At 46.4% G+C, this 21,205-nt stretch overlaps 1 protein-coding gene across 1 annotated transcript in view; it reads right to left on the bottom strand.

The window, feature by feature from the left end:
- Positions 1-18,063, bottom strand: part of LOC1279314 (zinc finger protein 263) — a 75,060-nt gene extending 56,997 nt beyond the window's left edge. Inside the window, exon 1 of the mRNA XM_061658036.1 lies at positions 17,916-18,063. Within this exon, the coding sequence (XP_061514020.1) occupies positions 17,916-17,918 (3 nt within the window). The 5' untranslated portion in view covers positions 17,919-18,063. The remainder of the gene's footprint in view (positions 1-17,915) is intronic.
- Between the last annotated feature and the right edge of the window lie 3,142 nt (positions 18,064-21,205).

Raw genomic sequence — 21,205 nt, 5'->3', positions numbered from 1 at the left:
GAAATCTCATCAACCCCGCTTCAATCCTGCAATTCGTTGCCGCACCCCACGAAAGAATCTCTTCATATGTGCGCGCAATCCGGCGAACCTTTTCCCTGTGCCGCTGCAACACACATCTGCAGTCGGCGCGACATCCCCGTCTCTCCTCAACTTACTCTCCACACACACACACACACACACTGATGCTTCCCTTTTGCCACTGGGGAAGAGAGGGTGGTGTCCCTTCACCGCGTTTGTGCGACAGTGCCGCCGTTTGCGTTTTTGTGCAACCGGCGCGCAACCCCCAATGGATCGCGGCAGCTAAAGAAGCAAAACCCAAAATAATTAAACTGAAAACAATTAATTTTATATATTCGCGTCTCCCCAGTCCACCCCCCCCCCCCCCCTCCCTCTTTCGCTTCCTTTCCATCGTCGCCGTAAAAACAAGGTGAGCCGACAGCATTCGGAATGGAGATCGGAGATCCCTTGGTTTCCTCTTGTTTTGCTGTTTTTTTTTTTTTTTTGCTCAAATGTTTCATAGTTTGTTCCTCTCTCACCCGTTTTAGCAAACGAAGTGTGTCTTCCCTGTAGTAGTTTTGCGGCTTTTCGCGTTCGTCTAATTAATTGAGCGTATGCCCGAGTGTTGCGCCGGCAAAACGTTTAGAAGGCATCCCCACCCCCACCAATCCACTCCGCATGGAATGGGTCGCATTTGTGTCGGGGGTATTATGTTGGTGTAGCAGGACAACAACCGTTGCTGCACATGTTTGTGCGAAGAAGCGCTGTGTTTCATTGTGACTTTGAGGTGCTGCTGCTGTACGGGGCCTTTTCACTTGACGTCAGCGAGAGTTCATCTCATTACGGCTGAATGCGGTAGATGAGAATTTGGTAGCACTACTACCACAGCTTACACAGCTCTCCTGCCATCCGTTTAATGGATAGCTTCTTGTGATCGTTTAAACAATCGATAAGCGGACGCGAACGAAACGAGATCGAAAGGAAGAACCCGAAGCGAACAGATTCATCAATATGAAAATGGGCGCAAAGCAAAAAGTGGTGCGCGGTGCCGCGACGAAACATTTCAACTGGCTCATTTTACTTTCCATTTTTGATAATGTTGTAAAAACAGAATGTCTTTTATGTTCTCCTTTGGGTCCTACTGCCCCGCCTCTATCGCGGCTTCCACGCGATAACACACACGCCCAGAAACGGGGTTTGAAAAATCGATTTTTGGACGAATGCGTTTCTTTATCATCGATGATTCATCGACGCCACTCACTTCCCTTTTCTCGCCCGGTCATCGCCCTTTATGATCGGACGTATGTTGTGTCCGTAGATCTCTGGTAATTAATTTCACAAGGATGTGTGGAGTCCAATACAAAAGAAAACACACACACACACACACACACACATACATACACACACACTTGACGGCCTCCCGAGTGCATTAAGATCATCAATCTTCAAAATGCATTTATATGTTTGTAGTCTGCTGGTCCCATTTCGGTGGACAACCAATGCGCTGCCCGGCGGGGGTAACATGACGATTAAACAAATCAAAACAATAATCAGAAAAGCTTTGCTCTTAGCATCGTTTCGCGTCGCGTAACACCAGCGCTTAAGATCGTCTCCCACCACCCAGCAGGCCACTTGACCTTGGTGGATGGTAGCAGCAGCAGCAGTCGCGGTGTTCCATTTGCAGCGTTCCTCCTACTACTACTACTAGACGCACTACTCTCGATCACAATCAGAGCTCATTAATTTGTGCTGAGAAGCCTTGAGACTGCGAGATCGCGGGCTCTCACACAAGCGTGACCGCTACACACAACGGCGCATGCGTTTTGTCTGTGCCGGAAGAATTAGTCCGAAAATTAGCCGGCTCAGCCACCTACGAAATCTCAGCCAGCACGCTCTTTAGGAGGGACAGATCTCTGTGTTTGATCGATCGGTGGAGGTCTTCCGTTCTCAAAGAAGCGTAGAGTGGATTGAAATTTGTGTTTGATTGTTTCTTCTGTGTTTGGGTGGTTTGATTTGTTTAGCATTATTGGCTGGTGGATTTTTTAATTGTTTCTTTGATCATGGCCATCCATTTCGAGCGGTTGGAGGAAGTAATTTCGAAAATGTCTAACAAACGAACGCTGTCATCTCGCGTTAATGTGATTCTTAATGTGCTACAAATCCAATCTTCTCATAGGATCGCTTATATTTCTCATTTGCAAAAGCTATAAAACAAGAAATACTGTTTTTTGTGCAACGAAGACTACGAAGAAGTTTACAAAAAATGAGTAATATTAGTAAAATAATATTAACAATATTTCCTACTCGATTCTACGCCTCATTCCATAACATGTTATGTTTGCTTCGCGTCGATGCGTTACAAGAAAAAAAGAACGCATCCCACCGCGGGGAAATTTCATGTAACGGACCAAAAGCACGCAAGAGAGCAAATCACACGCCCTCGAGGAAGCGCGTTCAAAGGATGCGTTTGGCACGCGATAGCGAAACGGCACAAAAACGCGACACATACACATATTTAGTGGTGGTACGCGTGGTCAGAGCTGTTGTCGCACCTTAAAATGTTTATGTCCCGTTCATCCGATAGTTGCCAACCGCGTGTTGATAGTGACACTGGTGCGTTGCATAAATTGTGGACGACTTTAAATCTTTCCAATAAGCCTTCTGTCACCACACCTCGGTCGCGAAGCGTGAAACCCCTCAGGGAGAGATTGTTTAGCGAAATATGTTGCGCAGAAAAAAGTCCGATACCGAAAAGCGTATGATTTTAATCGAGCAATGTGGCCTTGAGCTGGCGTTTTTGACATATACACATGTCGATGGCTTCATTTTGTTTTGAAATTTCATACAACCACCTTTACTGGTAATATGAAATTAATTTGGCAATTAAATTGCAAAAACTTATTATAACTAGCAAGTTTAAAACAAAAGAATTTAGAACAAAGATACAATGCTTTGAATGAATTGATTACATATTTTTAATGCATCAGAAAACATTCTTTTTCATTTTTATTTGTACACACGTTGCAAAGGATAGAATTTTGTAAAAAACTAAATTGTGTACAAAACTAATTGTTTGAGAGCACAACTAAGCCTTGAATTTCTACACTGCCTTCTTTTTGCATTACCATCAACCAAAAACGCAACGGGCTACCCTTTTCCGAGAAAGGCGCACACACATAAAGTTCCTTCGAGGAAAAGAGAAAACGGGTTAGCGCAAGCACAGGTTGTGGGAGAAATGTTTCTCGTGAATAGAACCTTTAGCATCGCGCACGTAAAAATGGTTAAGAAATCGGGAAACGAATCGTACACACCAAAGCTGGAGGAAGATGAACGCACACACACGTACACAATTTACGACGTTTGCGGCTTAAACGAAACTTAAACTGTTCAAGCAGGAGCCACACAAAACGCAATGAAAGGGGAAAAGGAATGAAGAGAAAAAACAAAAGCATCACCGGGCCGCCACCGCTAAATGGTGCGGCGGCCCCAACAGCATCCGAACGACAAGGTGCAGAGATCAAATAACAAAAAGAAAAAGGCAGCAGAGCGAGAGCGGGAGCAAGATAGAGCGAATGATAGGGCAAAACGGTTCGAAAACGATCCAAAAGAATCGGACCTAATGAAATCCTCCTCCAATTTGGGAAAATCAGAATTAATATTCATTTGAATTCGTTTCAAATGAATCGTCTCACGAGGCTCTCACCCGCTTACTTTTCGCGTCCAGCGTATATAAGCTGATACGCTGGATGTTGATCGGGAAGGGCGGAGAAGCTGTCGGGTACAAGTATGCTGGCTGTGATTGCCGTTCAAGTCTTTGGTTGCTGTTGCTGCTGCTGAGGAAGACTACGACGACGACGACGATGATGATGATTGTTATGTTGTTGATGTTGTTATGAGATGTTCAAGTGTATGAAATTCCACTTCTGTCCAACTGACTTGTCCACTACTTCCCTTCGCGTAGACGCTTTGTTGGAGGTGGTGGTGTCTGCTATGTCTGTGACGATATCTAGCCAGATTATAACAGTGCAAGGGAGCGAGCAGCAGTAGGGAACGCTAGCCCGCCGAACACTGAAAGGGTAATATGAAACTGCTCGTCGATCTTCTTTCGCAGACTCCAGTAGGGCTTCTGATGATGCGGGTGGCATCTTGAAACTTTTTCTTCTCTTCTCCCTGCACAGACTTTGGGACTATTGAACAAAAAAAAACATAAAACCTTGAAACCAGGTACGACTAAGAATGTGGCGCGGGATAAAAGATCCCCCAGCCCTTCTGCGCAACTCTTCCGAACTCTGGAATCATGGTAGCGGCGTATAACTCGGAGAGAAATATTCATCGACTGAAGCCCTGAATGACAACAGCCGGCAAAAGAAGAAAAAAAAAACAACCCTAGCCCGTTGCAACTCAACCGCGGTTTACGCTCAGTGAGGGTGGTTTGCTTGGGTTATGAGCATGAGAAAATTTCGTAGACGAAAAGAATCCGAAAAAAAAAGAAATCTCGTTTGTGGTTTGGTATGGGACCACAATTGGAAGCTACAGGCACAAAACAATCCTTTAGCTCTAAACCGTCGCCGTGGGTTCGTCCAGTTCTATTCCACAGAGGCATTTGGCGCAACAGGCAAGGCTTGCTTGAGTTTCCGCGAAGGGTCTTTTGGGATGCTGCGTCTGGAACGTATTTTATTTTTGTATTTTAGCCGCTACTTGAGCAACCAAACTCACCGTACCTTTCCTAGCACAAGCAGAAGTCAACAGTCCACAACAGTTTCCCGAAGGCAGCTTTTGAAGAATGTTTTTATTTTGGAATACTTGTATACCGGGGAATTTTGGAGAACCACCGGATTGGGTATTAACGTTCCAAAATATGCGGGGGAGGGACACCATCGCTCAAGGAAGGCCAGCGCAACAAAACCGGCACCGGTCCGAGTGGTGGCTCACCAAAACGCTCACCGATAAAAGAAGAAGATGCCGAAGTTTTGCTTCGTGCTTCACATTCCAAAACCCTCTGCTCAACTCACTTCACATCGCTTTCGATCGAAGATCTCGGCACGGATCAGTATTTCGCCACCTTCCGCCTATTCCGAGGCTTCCCAAACAGTGCCGATGCTTTGGCCTTACAGAATCAATTCGTCGAGTAGTGTTCCCGCATGCGGACTGTTTGTAATGTTTGCTTGAGTGTAGTGTATAAATATTTATGTACGTTCCAAGAGCCACAGAGCCAAGCCGGTGCGAGAGTCTTACAGACGTGGGAACTCTTTCTCGTTGTTGGAGGCGATCGAGTTACCGAGGCGAGGTTGTGTCCTATCTGCCGGCATCTGGCACGGTAGGTTCGGTGTTTGGGCGCACTTCTGTCACTTGTTGATGGTGTTTGCATTTCAAGCTTTACTACACTGACTGGCTTAACATTTAGAGAAATACAAAAAAAAATACATTTAGTCAGCGCAAGATTAGTTCGCAGATCTTTGTAATATTGTTTTAAAATCCAAATTAGAACTCAAGTGACCATATCTGGAAATGTATGGTAAGTAATGTCCCTCTAATTGAGAAAATTATGCCAAAGTCAAGAAACACACATCTAAACCTCGTTTAGCCGGGGTCTAGTAAATCAAAACATTAAATCCACATTTTATGACAAGCTAATAGAGAGCGTATGCTGTGTTCAGTGCTCCTAAACAAAACCCACTAGGCATTTGTACCAATTCACATCCAACACCTCTTGACCATTCTAAAGCACCATCGCTCCGCGGTCACTGCAAGAGGGCGCGTCGTGTGTAGCGGGTGTAGTCTAACACGTCATTTCTAACGCTGAGCAAACGTCTCGCAGTCCCGAGGCAGATGTCGGGCCACCTCGAGAGCGCCACCTCGTACGATCGTTTATGGTGTAAGGTTTATGCTTATTTTTAAATCACACACCACCAACACATCGGACAGGGCGGTTTGTGGTTCCGAACGTGCGGCTGGTAGGGCGGCAGGGAGTTGGAGGAGTTGAAACATTATAAACAACGCTGTGAGAATTCAGTGACCGCAAGGAGACGCGGCACTGCTCGCAAGCAAATTCCCATCCATCGAGACACCCAGGGCTCAATGGCTCCCATTTGAGCAGATGGGATAATATGCCGCGCGCATTGTCGCCTGTATGCTGGCGGTTGAGCTCCCAAATGAAACAGAGGGAGAAAGCAACAGCGTATCCAGGTTTGTTAACTGAGCATGGAATTGGCGTTGATATTGACGTTGGGGGAGTAAACATCCCGCACGCCGCAGGATATAAGCCTTCTCAACTATATACGCGCAGGGCGGGCGCCGGGGACGCGGTGAGCCCAGAAGGAAGGTTAATTGATAGCAATAGAGGACTCAATTGATGGTGGTAGCTTCACTTGATGACGCCCGCACTGCCGCGCGTAGTGGGAGCCCTTAAACATTGCGCATTCACCGCCGCCACTTTTGCTCTTCCCTTCCGCGCATACGAGAGCGTCAACGTCACCATCCAAAGTGAACATGTCAATTGAAATCTGGAACTGGCTACTGTACCCTGGTAATGTCTGAGATTTTCTGCGTCGAGATCATATTAATATCAATTAACAGATAAGACGGGTGGGTGATGATATTTCCGCACGGCACCGAATTATGATTGAATTAGTCACTCGTTGTCGCTGAGTGCGCCCCCTCACGTTCGTGATATCGCAGCTGGAGGCTCACCGATCTGGGCACAATTTGTTTCTTTTGTGATAGTACCTGCATCTATCGATAGCCGTCCTTTTTGTTGTGATTTTGGATTATATTGAGCTGTGTTTTTGACCTTACCCGATGAGAGATATTCGTATTGGGGATTTAAAATATCAGCAATCCATTCATTAATTGTTGATTTGTTTTGAACGCTTTTTTTACATACCTGGAAAGAAATTAAAACAAAAAAAGAGTAAGTGCATGTGAACTTTCAAGTATATTTCAAATTATTTTCATTAATATTATCTGATCAATATTATAAGCAATACGGCCGAAGCCGTTATTTCTGAATAAAAAAATTTGGTCAATATTTGATTCAGAAGTAGTTTGTTTATGTTTGATCCTTCTAACAACAAAAGACGTCCTTGTAAACACTCAGACATGTCTAACGATGATATCCTGAGGTAAAAGTTGATATTGGATGTGCGAGTTTTATTTTTGTTCAACTGTTTCGAAACCCTGCGCCCGTTTCAGACACCGTAAAACTGCTTTACGACAGTCCGTGCCACCTTTTCGGTTTCGTCATTTGTGCGTCTTTTGGTTTTACTGTCCGCACGTTCGCTAGCGTTTTCCAAAAGGAAACATACGTTTTCCCTGCCTGGAGGAGAGCATCGATAATTGGCACATTCTTCTTCTATTCATACTTATTGTAGCGATTAAAATAATGTAGCTCTTATACAAGACTGTACGTTATCTGTTAGAGTAGATTTTGGACGGATGTGCTGTTTTTTGGAGTACCAGCACTAGACGTGTGAAACCAGTTAGCTTATTTTCGCGGCGAGGGTGGTTTGTTGTTGTGCTGATGCCTCTTTACCATCCTTGAACAGCAGCCCCAAACAGTTGGTTTGGGATGTTTGGCAAGTGGAGTTTGTTTTAATATTTACGTGCTTCAACGTCAACCTTTTGTTGTGTTATTTTTTCCACCACCCCTAATTTCAACTCCCTCATCTCATTTTGGAAACAAAAAGAAAAGGCACACAACAAAAAAAAAAAAAACGATCCGGGATCTGTCTGCGTGAGAAAAGTTACAAACGAGACTCGTGAAATTCAACCTGCCAAAAAGTGCCCAAAAGTTAAAAAAAAAAGCAAGTAAGCAAGAAAACACACACTCGCACACCAGCAGCATACCCGGTCACCGCGAATGCGTATGTTTTTAATTGTTTAACGATGCAGCTTAACCTTCGTCAACCGCTAAAGAAAGCACTTCTCACCGGGTGGCACACGGGACACAATTAAATTAACGTGCGCTTGTTTTATCTGAGCCTTTCTTTTGATTTTCGTTCGCATATTGCTCAATATTGGGGGATACCTTGGTTGTGCTTCCAATTTGCGTATCCACACTCGTGCATGTCATTGCTGAGGCGGGGATTGTGTTGCATTTTCCCAACCTCATCGACGGATACATCTGTTTTGGAGTTTAAGATTCAGGTAATCGGTTCAAAACTTACCCGGGACGAAAAAGAGAGGGCCACACCATCACAAAAACCTCGGGCTTAATCTCGTCCAAAGGCGCCACCACTAGAGAGGACGCATTTCGACACTTTCTTCAAATTAATTGAATTAAGACATCATACAGATCCTTAAGGGGATCATAAAATTAAAGCAAAATAACAAACCCAACAGTCTCTCCCGTTCAAGTGGATCGCCACGATACTCTTCCTACCGCACTAAATCGATACGATCGGCGTTGATCGAAACGATGGCGCTAATAGAAGGCTTCAGCGCCGCACGGTTGGCGAACGGAAATGACATTAAAATTCGTCCACAAACCTTTCCAATCGAAAACAACCGATCTGAGCAGATCGTATATTATACCGCTTTTGTAACGATCATGATTAGAATCAGACCGTTGGTTCAACGCAGCCCTGCCGCCACATAACCACTGCACCCTTCTTGTTCAACATCTTTTACTCCTTCTCCGCCTCCACAAGAAAATCGGAGGCGAAAAATGTATCATAAAAAAGTTCTCATCCGATACGACATCCACCCTGAACGTTACTATGTGTCTCACGGGCCCATACAAACGTCTTTCGGACTCTCTCCCACTGCCTAACACCCCCTCCGCACGTACTGAAACAAAATGAGAAAGAAACGGAGCAAATAATCAAGAAATTAAATTTTAACTCCAGTGTCGCTCACCAACCCGGTCGGTGGACCCAATGAAGGAAACAAATAAAACAAAACCACAGCAAGTCACAAAATGAAGCATTGGATGTATCAAGCGACAGGCGAATTGAAGCGACAACCCCGGGGGAGCGAAGGGGAGAGCCTTTTTTCCAAGGCCCAAGATCCCCCGGTGTGGTCGACCTGGAGACCCGGAGACCCGACCGCTTCAGTTCGGCCAACAGATACATTTTATTGCCTCGGATAAGCAGCAAGCGGCATAACTTCTTCATACCAACAACGACTCGACGAATCCTCCCGCAAGATTGGAAGCCGGTCCCTCCAAGGGGAGGCGGTTGAGAGGACTTCCTTGTCGTCGTCCATGGGAACTCCTCCAATTTTGGGTTACGGCAGCATATGATCTTACGCCTTATCCGCCCGGTCCCGCCATAACCGCTTTTGAGGAACTGCTCCAGATGAAACCGAGATGAAAAACGTACATAAATTTTCGGAGTGCCTGCCCGCTGCAGCGCGAAAGAGCGCGCGGAAAGAGCTGGTGGATAGAACACACACTCATATCCAAACGATATTGAACCGGCACCGCCACAGCCTGACCACCATAGCCACGGTGACTACAAATCTTGGTCGCTTATCGGCCCACAATCTCTCTACATCGTTTGGCCGATGGCGAGTTACTTAGGCTCGCCGCGGGTGCCTGGCTGGTTTACTTGCACTTGGAAGAGTTTCTTGTTGATGTTGTTTTTAACTGCTCGTGTTGGGGAGTTTCAGGGAGTCTCAAGTAATTTGGATATCGCAGGATTTCCCGCTGTTTCCGAAACGTTGGCAGCGCAAAGATACGAACAACGTCGGGTGTCTGGTTCTACATGTTGTATGGATTGTTAATTAAATTTCATCGAACAACTCTGGAAAAAGACAAATTCTGAACAATGTATTTAGTTCTAATCCACCCGCCGAAGGCTCTAAATACTCCAAAAGCATACTGTCACAGCAGAAGGTCACTGTGCAAAGGTTAACCTAACGAAAAAGCCAACCACACACGCCACCGATTTGGCCACAGTTACTCCAAATGGAAGGTGTAATCGTACACCTCTAGCACACATCGGGGAATGTGCTAGCATAAGCGTGAAAGCGTGTGTATACCATTATCATTATTAATCAAACAAAAGCACTTTACACTGACGCACGGAGGCAAATACCGCAAACCACCGGCAGCTGAGAGCAAATTGGTTTCGCCGAAAAACAAAAACCAAAACTTCAATGATCAATCTTCTGTCTCGGCCGGCCTTCTGGTTGTGGTCAGCTAATGAGATCGAGCGGAACACGATCAACACTGACCTGATGATCGTTTCAGCCACCGATACAGTAAAAGAGTCTAGCGTACTTCTCTCTTGTGGCTGGGGAGGCCAGATGAAAAAGGCAGTGCCGCCAATGCTGCTAGCGCCTGGGCATCGTACGCAAACGTACCGCAATGTTCGGAGACCCTTAAAAGTCCTGCACTGTTGAACCCCGTTCCTTCCATTAATGTTTTACAGGCGATCCCAACATGATAGATTAGGTGTACCCTATTAGTGAACCTTGGAAGCATGTGTCCACGATCATCTTGGTTCCAACTATAGAAGGGAGTTTTTGTTGGTGTCTGCTGGCCGATGATTTCTTGGGGAATAAGGCCGAGGGACACAAATCGAGCTATTTGCTGCCGAATTGCGAACGTCCCCAAACCGCAGTACCCCGCCACGGTTAATTTTCTCCCGCCCGCGTGTAACGAGCTGAGGGACAATCGTTTGACAGTAGTACCATTTTTTTCTTCTTCTGGTTCGCTTCGTAATACAACCCGAATAATCCTGCGCCATTAGTGCACGAACGGAGCGCGATTTGGGCTCGCGTTTTCTCCCCATCGGAATCATCTTGTCCTTTTTGTGCATTTTCGTTTGTCTCCGGCCTCATTTAAGGCCTCGATCTGTCAAATTTATCATTTTAATATTCATCTACCAGGGAGGTTTTTCGGGTGATTTGTGTGGTGCGCCTTTTTGTTCTCACCCCCAACAAGATTGCTCGCCCGGCGACGGAGGAACGAGAAGGGGTCTCTCGGCCAAAACATGCGTGATCTCCTGCCTGTACTTGCGTCTACCAGGAGGCTGCACACGAGATACACACGGGCTGTTTTTGGAAAGTGTTACACACATAGCGGAGCGAACTTGTGCCGTGATACTGTTGCTTGGACATTGCGCTAATTTGTACTCCACGATGGGGTGGAGCAGAGTGTGTGTGTGTGTGTTTGTGAACCGTAGCATAAAGGGAGGGAACACGACGACAGTTCGGTTTTCTAATCCATCGAAGATCCAGACGCCAGTCCACAGTGACCTACCCGGGTGAATGGTAATTGGCCCGGGGTGGCTCACACCGTAAAACAAAAGCGGACGACGTGTGTCGTGATCGCGGAGTGATCGAAGGGCAACATGGGTCTGCTGTTTGGCAGGTGGCAGCATTCCACAGGACTCCTCGCATGGTACATGCACACACATACACAGACACACAAGCATACACTGCGGGAATTCCAATCGTATTCGTCAATCGTATCGGCGGAACAGGTTGATCGACATCGCTCGTATCCAAAAATGATTCCAATAGTATGCCCACTGCAGGAGCTCTAACCGTGATCGAGACGGTGTGAATTAAATATTTGTTTTAACGCCGCACACCCGCAGCTACCCGAAGTGGAGCAAATGATTGGGGAGAGAATATCTCGCCCGCCATGTAGCAGCAGCGGCAGCAGCAGCATCATGTTGCCGGGGGTACGTTGGGATGTTTTTCCGTTTCTAATAATTTTGCTTCGGGGAACCTTCGGGGCAGTCGAGATCGCGCACCTTGTCAAGGGTGTTTGTGTTCGCGGAGGTCCCCAAGGGAGGAGATAATGAAAGATTCATCAAGAATGCTTCCAACCGTGAAGGAGCCAAACTGTAGGCGTGTTTTTGGAATCTGCACGCAAGCGACGCAGGCCACCGTTGAGGCCGTGATAATTTGTGCCAAAAAATCGCACGTAATGAAACACAAATGAGCAAGAGCGGTGGCAGGAGCGGGAAAAATGGAGACGTAAGTATGAACACCAGCCAACCACCAACCCACAAAGGAGGTGGCCCGCACGTGAGCCATGATGGTGGTGGTGAACATACTTTTTGGAGATGATGCCAATACCAGTGGGAGTCCCTATTTTAGAAAGAAAAAAAAATCCACAGAAAGGAGGAGCCGAATCGAGTACGCAAACGCGGCCGACCAAAATTGGGAGACACATGTTTCATTTTTCTTTTCCAAAATGAGATCAGTTTTGGATCGAAAAAATAAATAAACAGATAATACCGCAAGACATAATGCGATATACCTATTAAGAGTGAAATATAAAACATAACGCTTCCATTTGTTTTGAATTCTTACCATAATTGCAGTCTGAACAGAGGAACTAATATGTTCGAATGTAACGGTTTCATTTCATGTATTTTATGATTGATACAAAATGTATCCACATTATTAAATTATACCTAAATTTGTCTTCGTAAAGGTTGCTCTTACAGAAAGGCCGCCCTTTTTGTCAAACGAAACAAAGTCATACATCATAACGCATTAACGCAACATTAAGGTGTCTTCGCGGGTGGACTTGCGGGTAACGGAAGTAAATTGCAACGCAGCTGATTTTGTACTTGTCAACAAGCACATGAACGGGAACCACGGATGTTTTGTGTGTGTTTTTTTTTTCAATTGGTTACGCAAACCGATGCACGTATTTATGAATGAATTTCTTGCCGTTTATTGATACTTGCTTGTTGCCTGATGAACGACCAAAGAAGGGCGAAACGAAACAGCACAACATAATGTAGAACGAACTAATGCATGCCTTTTATAGCAGTCAAAAGGAATGCAGAATAGCAGAATAGCTTCTGATAGGAAAAGTTTGTAAGTCATATTGAATCTTATTTTCATGAGTAAAGATGCTACCTTCTAGATTAGAAAGTTAAACAATGATAGGATTTTCGACGATAAACCATGCATGGAACCATTAGGAGGAGTAAATATGATAAAACAGTAGCACTCCATTTCAAACGCCCCGTGAAGCCTTAGAAAAAGTGGATTAGGGTGCAATCGGGGTGTTAAACATTGGCCAAGGACACGCACACGCATCAACTCCAGCAGACATCAGACACCAGACGACTCTGCACAAACACCGCCAAGTCAAAACAGAGCCTAACTAACGTAATGTTTAGGAAAAAAGGCGACACTCTTTGCATCACAGTGCAGACGCTTTTCAAAACCGTTCTGAAATGGTTTGAAAATAAGCAATAGAAAACAGTAACTAAAGCAGGATTTCTCCAGATGCATAGGGCCTGCATGGGCAGGACCGGGCCCAAGTAGGTATCGCCACTGTGGCACGGTTTCTAGACGTGCTGAAATGAATGTTTTCTTAAAGACCTTGCCCAAGCCTTCTATCTCAAGGTTTTTTTTTGTAATATTATGCTAAACGTTTTATTTTACGTTTTAAATGCACATACACCACGCTAACCTATCCTGGCTGATGACCCGGATACACGGTGTGGCGTAGTTTTGCCTAATCCTTAACATTTATTAGCTTGCGTCCATATTGTTTCCCTAATATTTCCGTTTTTTGGATACTCCGTTTAGTTTGGCCAGCTTTCGGGAGTACCTTTCGCGACTAAGGTCGAGGCGTTCCACTACCGATTCCGCTTTCCTTTTAATGTCTTTCCATTCCCCCAGCCCCACAAACATGTGAGCGTGGGCCCATAGGTCTTCCCGGTCTTTCATGCGCGATTGTAGCTCATACATTTTCATATGCTTATTTCCAATGCAAACGCGCGTGTGCACATCGGTCGCCTGCACCGCCGACGCACCAACGACGTTCTCAAAGAACGGCGTCCCGCACACGGCTTGTGCTGACAGGGCGATCTCGCCGTCGCTGCCGCCACTGCCTTGCGTTACGGCCCCGCCGGGACTCTCACGGGAGGGATGCAACACCTTCTGCGCCAAGGAGGACCTCGCCGGTGACCTCGGCAAGCGGGCGATTTCTTCGCGCTGACCTGTGCCGACTGCGGGTCAGACGCGACAGCGAGTCATTTCGTTGGTCGACTTAATCGATCGTTGGCGCGCGGGGTGCTGCATAATCAATGGATGATTTAATCGGTCAGCGCAGAGAAGATAATGGTCGAATGTCTTCTGTTTTGCGGCCAAAAGCCCGAAAAATAAGGCCTTATTGCATCGAACTCTAAACGTCAAACTATTTACATGTTTGCAATAACATCCTTCATAACCATGAGGTTTCTACTAAGTGACATTACTTTCATTTGATGCCTTATAGTGGTAAAACTGTTTACTTTACCTTTTTGGCCATTTGTTGTTTTTTTTCTCTTACGCGACCCCACTGCTTTGCATAAAGCGATGAAAATGCTTATCGTGCGAGAAATTGCCCATAAGGGGAGGTAATTTCTGCACAATTGCCGGTAGCGAATGAATGGGGCGCACAATCGGGGTACACCCCGGGAAGCGTAATGCATGCATAGTGGTAAGTTTTGCGTTGACTTACTTTTTCTGCACCATCAACAGGAAAATTCTACACCACCCACTGCACCCACGGGGGATGGGGTGAGTTATTTTTGATCATTTTTCAACAGTTGAGCTAACTGCCACCTTTTGTGTACAAATGTATGTGAGTGTATGATGGAGTTTGCGTTTTGTGTTTTTTTAATGACTAGTAATCGAACCTCCATTCAAGCTGGACATGGGAAAAACAATTTCTTAAAACAGTTCCTAATAAGCACAGTCGCACATTTTTAACCTGAGATGCCCAAACACTTCGCAATGAGGCTCGCACTTAATATGTGGAGAGATCCTCGAGGTGGAATTTAATTTCGCACTTGGCGTGGTGATTCGTTGCAAAAACTGTTGCCCCTTCTCACTCCCCAATCAGAAACACAAATGCACACACACTTCCATACGCTCACTCACACAACCAAGGATTTGTGTTTCTGTTACGCAGCTCCCGATTAGCAATGGATTTATGCACGCAATGGAAAATAATACGAGAGCAACAAAAAAACATGAACCCTTCTCTGTCATTGTTTGAGGGAGTGACCACACGAAACGCTATAACTAGAACATTACACGCCTTTCCCGTCGCTTCCTGAGTCCTTTCCTGAGACCACGTGAACCCCATTTGGGCAGAAGTTAAAGGGCAGTGCTTGGGAAGCGGGAGAGTGCACAGTGTCCTTCTTGGTGGAAGTAATTTGAATGTGATGTAATCGCTTACATGCAGAAGCAACAGCTTGTACTGGGCAGGACCTGGAGGAGCTTTGAAAATGGCGTATTACGAAGGCGGTTATGCTTTGGCGCACCATTCCGTGGGGTTTACATTTGCATACAGCAAATTGGGGGAGACGGAGACGGAGGGTGAGCAATGTGCTCCGCTTTTTATCGTTTTGTTTTTGTGATGTTTTCTTTGGTTATCAAGTGATGTCGTCCATGTCCGCGTGTCCCCTGGTATGCTGGGCAAATTGGGAATGTGCGGTGGGATGAGCAAGCGCAGCAGTAGGCAAGATCAACGCAATGATGTATGCGCATAAAATATGTGTCACTCGTAACACGTTTATTTGGCCGGCCTCGTGCTTAACGGCCATTTTGCAAGCTCGAGAGTGTAACATATTCGGCATGTTCTATTCATAATGCGCTCATGTCGTTGGTAAAGTTCGAGCGAACATTATCAGCGAAGCATTTCCATCGTGAGGTGTGGTGTGCTGCTTTTTAACGTGCTGTAACACTCATGTTATGATGCATCATCGATCTTACCACATGATTTTGTGTTATATTGTGATACATAAGCTTTATTGTAGAAACGCCATGTCAATGCCACCACGTGTAAGTTTAAAGGTTTTAGAAGCATCGTAGAGCTCATACACGCTCATTTTAATAATCTTTGTGAGTTTGTTTTCCTCCATTTCTATCCACTGCGCAACATCTGGTGGGAATTGAGGCACGGGGTACACTTTCGGAACTCCTGCTGAGCGCAAAAAAAAAATGTCATCACCACCACTACACATATTAATCGCTCCTTGAGCCACAACAAAAAATCTTGACCACCGCGACCACATGTGGGATTTTGAAAGTAGCGATGAGTCCATTTCCGGTTCCACATTTGAGTGTCGGGGCAGTTTCTGTTTTTTTGTTATATCTAGCCGACAGTAACTATTAATAAACAAACCCTGGTCAACTTGTGCGGTGGTGAAATGCAACTAACAAATTTCCAGTAAAATTGGAATAATTATTCAAATTGATATAATTAGAAGCACAATTTCGATGTAGACCATGCGTTTTCGGTACAAATTCAGAATATTTATTCCCCAAAAAGTTGAACACTGAAATGTGCACATCAGCATGCTGTTGGCGAGCCGTCCCATCGATCTCATTATGGTGACGGTTTGACTATTTCAACCTTATGATTTTCTTTTTTATTTCCCCAATGTCTTAAATGGTCCACCCCACACACACACACACACATATACAGACTATGGGCATGTGGGACAACAGGCGCGACATGCTCACATCCTCCGGAAACGATAACAATTTATCAATCCGCCTTTGGTCTCTCGTATGGTCCTCGTCTTTTTTTCCTCAGTCTCCACCATCCGACAAAGCTGATGGAATCAAAGAGACAATGCGCGCTTCAGCATAGATTTTTTGAGGTACGACGATGATGATTGCCATCGCGCGTGGATAGGACAGTGCGGGGCAAGGGGAACACCTTCAACATATCTCACTCCCGCATCCGCCCCAAAAAGGCCATTTTCTTGCGGTCGCGCGCTGGAGATTGCAATCCATCGTGCGACCGTGTGTGTGTGTGTGTTTGCGTCTTTTGTGATTTTCGTCCATTCCCACATCCCGTCGACCCCGACACTCTTTTGATGACAGAATCGCGCGCGCACACACCGCGCTAAACTCCACCATATAACATATTTTAATGGCCGGTGTCTCCGCCAATCGGCGGGCGGACTGGCGGGCGATTCCGGTGCTGGAGGGAATCGGTGACATTTTGGGGTGATGCTCGCGGGCGTTACCCCACCCGTGGGATAATTTTCTCCAACCATTTGTGTGTGTGTATGTGTCCGAATCTGGCTCGGCTGAAGAAAAAGGGGAAACGATAAGGTGGACGACGACACTGCACTGCTGCCCGGGTATGGGATGCTGCTGCTCCAGGCGTAATCAGCGTCACTTCCTGTCCTGGGTGTTGAGGCGGCAAGAAGAGAGACACCGAAAAAAGGGCACCTTAAGAGGCTAGCCGACCGGCAGCATCAATTTCGTAAGATTAACACCAGGCGCGGGAAGGGCGCGCTCCGGACAGCGCGCCACAGCGAAACAGGCTCAATGAAAACAACGCGCGCGCCGAAGTTAATGAAGTTAGGCAAATGTTCAGCATAAAATATGCACGAAAGCAAAACATTCCCGAGCAGAAACTGAAGCAGAAACACACAAAAGTAAATGGGCAACGAAAATGGGGTTTCAGGTCCGGCAATCCCGGGATCTTCCCACGCCGTCGGAATGAAGGAGGATCGCGCTGAAGGAAAGTCTCGGCCGCGCAAACGCAAGCTTCTTAACTGCAGAAAGGGAAGAAGGATATTTTTATAAGCCCTTCCTGCTCGTCTGTGGCGCTCAATGGGCGGGTGGTGGTTGGTTTTTGAGTTGAAGCACCCTTTGGATGGTACTTCATGGTCGAACTCCAACGGTTGTCTCTTTGCGGGAGGCGATACTCTAATACAATTTAGAGTTTCTTTTTATGTGTGTCCATCAAGGGGAAAAAAACACAATTTCAGACAGTAGAGTCTCGTTAGCCGGCGGCATTCGATGATTTGTAGTGCGAAAAAAGTTACACTTTGAACTCGACCATCTGCTCCGTCGTTGCGTCGTTTCTGTGTGTTGTCGTTGATGTCGGCAACAAGATGTGTCGTTCAGAGCCCCCCCCCCCCTCCTCTTTGACACCGTGAATGATCCAGATGGGGATCCACCCAAATTGATCCACTTCCACTTACCATGCATGGGGTTGAATTTATATCTTCCGCTCTGGATGTTGGGCGATGTTTGAAGTTATTTTGCGATTATGATGGTGATGAGGCGTAGCTGCTCCTCCAAGGATCACCAAAATCTTGCGTCGTGCTTTGGAAGGGTGTCTTGTTACCACACGACAATTTTAGGCACACACACACACACTGACGGACAAACAATGCACTTACTTTTCCTTACCCATTAACACAACGTAAGAAAACCTTTTCGTCACCTAGACGACACACAGCAAGTAAGCTTTGATTACTGGGGTTGCGCGTTGTTTGGATTCTCGTACTCAATAATTATTTCTTTTTCTCTTCGCACTACACTTTTTTATGTTGATCGGTTGCCCGTTTGCAAATCTGACATTGGAAACACGCCCGACCTGGACCTGTGACACATTCGAGCAAGATCTTAGCAGACCACACAACTCAAGCACAACTTTTTTTCTTCTGTTATCACCGTATTTTAAAAAGCAACCAAGTTTACCAACGGGAAGCGATATTGACGACACGTTTTACCGACCAATTCAACACAGGCAATGGCTCCTCTATCATCTGGCACGGGACAAAACACGCACAAACCGCGAAACGCGCGACCACACACACCACGGGAAGAGCGGCTTTGAGCAATCACCCCCACGACAAACATACACCGTTGCTGGCGTAGCCGTGGTCAAGATGGGTTTCGATTGGGTGGGGATGGGTGTTTTTTTACACAGCTGTCATGACGTCGTGTCCTGCCGTTATAGGCGCGTTATAGAGGGCAGGGATGGAGATAGAAGGAATCGGATGGATCTTTTGCGGGTGTAGCTTTTGCGTTTTTTTTTCTATTTTGCTTCTAACAAACACACACACGCTCACACATACGCACACACACACACCGGGTCCGATACTGCACACTGATGGACGCAACGGATGTTACGGGGCTGCAATTGGAATCTGACGCGGCAGCACGTGGAAATATGATCGCGGTCCTGGCCGCAGCGACTTCACGCGAGCACCAAACACACACTAGCAACACTTTTTTTACGAAGCTTGGCACAGTTTCGTCCAGATAGATCTCAGCGATTGCTGCAATGGCATGAATGAAATCCTTCGCACAGCTGTTTGCAGGACTATCGTCCACAATCGTTGCACTTTTCGGGGAAAGACGTATTTTCTCTTCTTTTTTCTTTCACTACACACTACACAGATCACAGCTTGTTTTAACTCCCTCCAAAGCTCGAACGAGAGTGAGTGAGTTGGTTTCCTAGCCTAGTGTATCCGGAATATCTTAGCAATAACACCACTAGCTTGCGTGTGCGCTGAACTATCGCCCTGGCCGGCACACTACACAAAAGCGCGCGAACACAAAGCAGGGACAGGATATAATCTCTCCGGGGTATAATAACGATTGCGCGCCTACTTCTACAACACACTAGTATGTTTTCATCTAATATTCGCTCATCTACAACACTGAAAGCAGGTTCCCGTTTCTAAAAACCACGCAAAACGAAAAACATGTCGCCTACTGCGCTAGACTACCGAAACGAACTTAGCGTGGAAACGGGAACACGACGCACGTCCGCACGCTCGAAAGGTAAACGAAGAACGATTGATGCGAAGGGAAAATCAGCCTCAGCGTGCGATTTGCTTGAAATCGTCTGCCATGCTCTCTGCTTTCTTGCGCAAGCGAGACAACCAGCTGCTTCGAGCAGTGCCGGCCCGCTCGCGCTCCGTAGTCACCGGATCGCTTCTCTTGTTCTGGCGCGTGTGAGCGCGGTCCAGCGCGCGCATGGTGTCTCTGTTTGCCGCACGCTGTCGCTCTCGCTCACGTATCCGAACGCATGCCGAAGCCCACACGCGCCGCCAACACACGCACACAGACAGCCGGCGACAGCGTTAGCCGGCATTGCATACGGCTTTGTTTTTGTTTTGTTTCTGCTGTTTCTGATGATTCCAGACCACGCGCTTTTGCGTATCTACACGTTGGTTGAGGAGCGCGCGGGCCAACTCTAGGGGGAAAGAAATGTTCCAAAAGACAGGGCAAATCACGTTTTAGAACCACGAAAGTCGCGCTTTTACTTAGCTATTGAGAGCGCGGGTCTTAGAGAAATACGATTCCACCTCCCATTCTAATGCCACCCCAAAAGGGAGGGAAAAGCCGTTTGTTCCAATCTGGCCGTGTATAATCAAAGAGACAAGACAGCGGTACCGTAGAAATTGGCGCCCTTTGTTACCGACCGGTTTTTCCGGATCTTCAACCCTCTGCCAGGAGGGCACAGGATCAGTCCAAGGAATCGGTCCTGTACCCCTTCGCCGCCAGCGCTATCTAGGCGGAAATTGCGCACTTTTCATCCTTCCTGTCCCGATGCTGTTCGTGCTGTACCGTGCACCCCTCCTAGCCACGTTTTGCTTCCGTTGGTAAGATTTCTTTTCTTTTGCTTCTACTCTTCCCCCTATCCTTGCGATATTCTCGTTTTTTACCGTTTTCATCCCTACGCCGCCGTCTTAAGGACCTCTAGGCGTTAAAAAGCTGAGGTACGACGACGAGAGGCTAGATCCTTATTTTTTGTACGTGTGCATTTTGTTTCCCCTGTGCGCGTCAAGAGGCCTTCACGGGACGGTGAGGATGATAATGATGCTTTGGCTTTTCAGAGGGACCCAAGTAGTTGGCCCAGCTGCTGGTTTAGCACATCTTCCAGCGTTGATGTTACCATGTCATGTTGCTTTTCGCTGCTTCGAGGCTATTGTTTGGCCCGCTGGGTGTTCCCGTTGTCTGGCGCAAGACAGGGGGGGGGGGGGGGGGGGGGGGGAATCGTAGATTCCGCCAAGATCCTTACCGTACACACAGCCTGTAGGTTTAATGCGGGAGCAAACAGGGTGGATGGTACGGTAAACGACCAGTAACGCCAGCTTTGTGCAAGATTATTTTCATAAACGCTTGATTTTGGTCAAATTTATGCGTCGGAACCGATCGGCGTATGTGCTGTCGTAAAGGGGTGATCACGCATTAGCTTTGAATTGTCACAACGGAAGCGAGCGTACGGTAATATTTAATGGCTAGTGTATAAAAAAAATCTGTATCGAAATTTAACGAATTATAATATACCCAAGCAGCTGTTTTTAAACAAAAGAAGATGAACTGAAGCAATGGTGTTGCTGTCTGTTACAATTATTTGAGGAAAAAAAACACTAAATTAGCCTATTTGAAAGCAAAGTAAGACTTATTTAATACTTTACCTTTTCAAAAGTGCAATAAAACATGAATAAAGCATGAATGCTGTACGTGAAAA

The sequence above is a fragment of the Anopheles gambiae genome, chromosome 3, assembly GCF_943734735.2.
Source record: "Anopheles gambiae chromosome 3, idAnoGambNW_F1_1, whole genome shotgun sequence".
In the NCBI taxonomy this organism is placed as follows: Eukaryota; Metazoa; Arthropoda; class Insecta; order Diptera; family Culicidae; genus Anopheles; species Anopheles gambiae.
Note: the sequence above shows the minus strand (reverse complement) of the source record. Positions and strands in the feature narration are given on the sequence as shown.